The 4,934-nt window shown below is 41.9% G+C and overlaps 1 protein-coding gene across 2 annotated transcripts in view; it reads right to left on the bottom strand.

Annotated features, from left to right (window-relative positions):
* The window catches only part of FTO (fat mass and obesity associated), a 406,389-nt gene that overhangs the window by 287,668 nt on the left and 113,787 nt on the right, over positions 1-4,934 (bottom strand). For both annotated transcript variants that reach the window (XM_012652666.1, XM_012652665.1), the window contains exon 3: positions 578-1,205. In XM_012652666.1, the coding sequence (XP_012508120.1) occupies positions 578-1,205 (628 nt within the window). The remainder of the gene's footprint in view (positions 1-577; positions 1,206-4,934) is intronic.

Consider the following 4,934-nt stretch of genomic DNA (forward strand, 5'->3'; position numbering starts at 1 on the left):
TTGCAAAGCCCACCTCAACTGCTTCTGGCAAGGAAGAACAGTAGTAAAAACTATATGAAGCCAAGAACAAGTCTATATTTGACAAATCACACCCATCAAGATAGTGATGTCAACCATAATAAAATATTTTGGCAAGACTGGAAATGTGCACCTGTGGGAACCTGGAAAGATTTGACAGATTTTTGTTTTCCCGGCCCTTTATCAGCAAGTTAATTATAGCAACTGTACAATCTACTCTGAGCTTTCGCGAAAGACAGTTGGCTGTATGAAACCAAGACGCTGCTCTCCTGGGCATGGGAAAGACAAGATGACAGTAGTGCTTACACACGAAAATATTCTGAGTATGGTATAACAATGAGCCACATAGCACAGCTAAACGAGAAAGAGGTATATTCTGCAGACATAAGGGTGAAACAAGCCGAAAAAGCACACATGACACACACATACACACACGCATACTCACGCACATGCACTCGCACACACAAACATGCACATGTATACGCATGTATATCTCCAGAGCCTAAACAACTCTGCTCATAGTACACCCAGGGCTGCTTTTTCCCAAAGCAGACTGTACCTTCACAGCTATAACTGTACACTGCCACCGCTGACCTTTCCACCAGATTTTCATCGTGATGCCAGCTCACTGCCATTTTCCCCATGCCAAAATAGGGCTCCTCTTTCAGGTACGGCATTTTCTGAGGATCCATGAAATTCAGCAAAGTTACATTATATGCTGCTCTGCTCTTAATGTCCACTTCATCTTGTCCATCATAGGATGATCCCATGCCGACCCTGGGGAAATCTCCAGACACACACACTGGCACGTCATCCTCATTAGCCTTCTCTTTAGAGGCGAGTTCTTCCAAAGCCTGGATGGTTTCTATCTGCAGGTAGTCGTTGAGTTTGAGGAAGGTCTGACAAGCAGCAGCTATTTCAGCCTCGCCGTATTTTACGTTAGAACCTTTCACTGGCCAGGGTACCGTGAAGAGTCTGGTGTTCAGGTACTTGTAGGTGTAGCCTGGATTACCAATGAGGATGCGAGACACCGGAGTGAGCAAATCTTTGCCTTGGATCCTAACCAGGTCCCGAAATAAGCAGCCATGCTTGTGCAGCGTCAGAAAGGCTTCTTGAACCTCTTTATGGAGATCCTCGGACACACTGCCGGCTTCTCGGAGAATTAGTTTAGGATATTTCAGCTGCCACTAAAACAAAACCAAAGCAAAAATACACATTATGGATAGTTATAATTTTATTCTTTCCAAAGGTGTGTTTCTTTGTAAGCACTGGGGGTGGGGCAAGGACATATCAGGTGACATGTCTAAACAGGATTCATATCTTCCTAGCTTAAAATAGAAAACTAAATAAAACAAACATCATCCAGCACTCCAGTCAAGATTTTCAAGTTCAAGCTCAAACTATCAGCAATCTTTAATATAAACAAAAAATAATAACAATTTGGGCTTTGATCTCCAAGGCTTTACTCTGTGACCACTTTTTCTTACCCTCAACCTCTCCCAGCCTTTGGCCCTCCAGAAAACACAATTTTATTAATTAATTGCTTACAACCTATTGATTTCTCACAACACTGTTAATACTAACAACACAGTATTATTATCTCCAGGTTATAGATGAGACTACTGAAGCACAGAGACATTTTAACAACTTGGCCAAGTCACATAGCTGGTAAATACCAGAGCTGGAATTTGAAGCCCCTGGGCTCCAGAGTCTAAATGGTTCCAGAGCGTGAGTTTTTAACCACTGGATTGCACTGCCTCTCAATAAATGACAAATTAGTTCCTGCTTCAATACTTTCACTGAAAGAGAACGCGATTCTCTTTGGGGGTTAGACATGAAGTTCCATGAACACAAGAGCCACGACAATTTTGTTCACGACTGTAACAGCACCCAGAATGTACTCAGTAAATGGTAAACAAATGGATGGATGGATGCATAGATGGATGAATGAGGTATTCCACTGCAATTCTAAAAGGTTGTAATAATTCTACTGGTGTCGCTGGACAAGACTAATATAAGACAATTCCTTCCCCTGATACACAAGTACACGGATTTATTGATGCAGTTTAGGGCTGCATTAGCTTTGCAGCCACCACTTTGGGCTGCTTAGGACTTGACATATGAATTGAGTCAGGCCAATTTCCTGATTCTGTATAATGCAACTGATTTTTTTTAACCAAAGCACAGGATTTTACATTCACCCCCATACTGTTTAATCTGATCTGCTCCCTCCTAGCTTTAGGCTGAGTCCTGAAGGAAGGAGTCAGACATAATCAACACATTAACCTGTCCTTCTAGTATCGTGCTGCCCACCATTTTTCAGACACCTTCCTTCTAAATCTTCATTCAGTAATTATTGCTTCTATAATAAGTGGGGCCAGATCACTTACACTTCTGTACATTTTTTTCATTCCACGTATGTTTCTTGAGCACCTACCAAACACCAGACAAAGATAAGGTCCCTGCCCTCACAGAGTGGAGCCTTCTACCAAATCAAGTGTTGAAAAGGAAAGCAATCCCAAATTGTGTTAAGTACCAGGACAGAAACAAACCCAACAGGAAATCTGTCATCAGGATTCTCTAAGGAGATGCCATTTAAGGTGAGACTTTCAGGAAAAGAACGCACCAGATGTCTGGGGAGCTAGGAAATAGCTTCCTAGAAAGAGAGACCAAAAAAGCAAAGGCACTGAGAAAGAAGACCAGCCTACTCTAGTTAAAAAAAAGGAGTCGAAGACAGAGTGACATGCAATGAGGATGAAGAGGAAGGCAAAGACAGGATCACACAGAGCCTTGGGGGTCACAGTGAGGAATCTGGAATAGACTGTAAGTGCTCTGGATGATTTCAAGGGAAGAAAAATAACTTGATTTACATTTTATAAAAATCAATCTTTATTATAATATCAGACAGGAATTGAAAAGGGGCAAATGTGAATGTGGAAAATCCTATTAGATGCTATTACTACCACCTAGGATGGTGTGGATTAAGGTAGAGACAGAGACAAAAGGACAGGATAAAGTACATATTTCATAAGTAGAACAAAAGGATGTGCTAACAGATTAGATGTGAGGAATGAAGAAAGGATAGATATTAAGGATGACTTCCATCCAGATCTCTGGATTTAATAATCAAATAACCGATTTCTTATTTTTTGAAATAAGGAAAACTGGAACAAAATAGGAATAGTAAGGAGAAGAACAGGGGGAAAATGAAGAGTTCCATTCTGGAGCTGTATTCACTAAGATACCTACGAAATCTCCAGGTGAAATAACATAGGGGGAACTGGATACACACATCTGGAGCTCAGAAGGGGGGCAGAGGAACTCAGCGTGGCAGTTGTCAGCACTCAGCTGCCACCAAGAGGTCAAGTGAGATGAGAATGGAGATCATCCACAGGATTTGACAGCATGGAAATCACTGATGACAATGACAAGAGCGATTTCAGCAGAGTCTGGTGGGGATGGAAGTCAGATTAGAGTAGGCCGAAGATGGAAAGAAAGAGGAGGAAGTGGAGATGGCATGTCTCTGAATGGTTTTGCTATGAAGGAGAACAGAAAAATGGGGCTGATGATGAAGGGGAATGCTACATCAAGGGCCATCTTTAATGACGGAAGATAGTAGAGCACACTAGACTTTGTCAGTACACTCGTGAGAATGACACAAAAGGAAGAGGCTGATGATGCAGAAGAGAGGCTGAATAACCAAACGGGCAAAGATCTTGAGTGTCTAGAGCAGTAGTCTCCCAAGTGAGGTATGCAGGGATTTATAAAGCAACCCATTAGAGTTGGAGGGGTGCATAGAATAGTAGAACTGTTTGATCTTTAATCTAAAAGAAAAGAAATCAAGCTTAATATAAATATGCATGCATATCTACATGCTATATATACTTATACACACATACAAGTATGTTTAATATGAGTACTATTATTAGACACGAGTACTGTCTGGGTACTTGTGTCTATTTTGTAACTGACTACCAGTGGTGTGCTAGAGTCACTTCATGTCTGCTCATAACAGCCTATCTGACATCTCTTCCCACCTGCACATGCAGGAACACTATGTTGGTAACTTGGAATTGGCCATGGTGATAGTATTTACACTACAGAAAACAAGAAACACTAAAAATCGCTGGGCACGGTGGTTTGCGCCTATAACCTCAGCTACTCGGGGGCTGAGGAGGAGAATCACTGGAGGCCAGGAGTTCGAGGCTGCAGTGAGCTATGATCACCCAACTGCAAGCCTGGGTGACAGAACAAGACCCTGACTAAAAAACAAAAACAAATAAACAAAAGAAACACTAAAAATTAAGGCCCGACAAGAGTATGATCAAAAACACTTGGATAGGAGAAAAGATATTTCCTATATTGGAATATCCATGAAGGAGGAAGGAGATATAAATTCAGACAGGATGGCAAATTTGATAATAGGCAGATGAGTAAGTTTCAGGGGTTTTTCTGGGGGTGGGGAGTTGGGTGGTTGGAAAACACTTAAATTTTCTCAGGGAAGTATAAAGTGAATCACTATTTAAGAATGTGTGCTAATCATTAGAGTTGTTTGCCAAATAGCTCTGGGTTCCTCCCCTGTGACCGAGCTTTTGGGCCCAGTGTAGAACTATACTTCCTGGCCCCTCATGATGGATGAAACATGTGACTACTTCTTGCCAGTGAGAAATGATGGCTGTCACTTTCAGCCTGGGACATCTCACTGCCCGTGCAAGACCCTGCAGAATACTCTTCTTCCCTGTGCCACAGTAACCAGCTGGTGGCTGCTTGGATCTGTGAGTTGCTTTAATGGGCAGTGACTCTATGCCAACCCGCAAATAATACATAAAATGAACAAAAAATATTGATGTGTGAAACCACTGAGATTTGAGGGTTGTTTGTTACTACAGCATAATCTAGCCTATTCTGGCTGCTCC

The sequence above is a fragment of the Propithecus coquereli genome, unplaced genomic scaffold, assembly GCF_000956105.1.
Source record: "Propithecus coquereli isolate 6110/MARCELLA unplaced genomic scaffold, Pcoq_1.0 Scaffold395, whole genome shotgun sequence".
NCBI classification, from domain to species: Eukaryota; Metazoa; Chordata; class Mammalia; order Primates; family Indriidae; genus Propithecus; species Propithecus coquereli.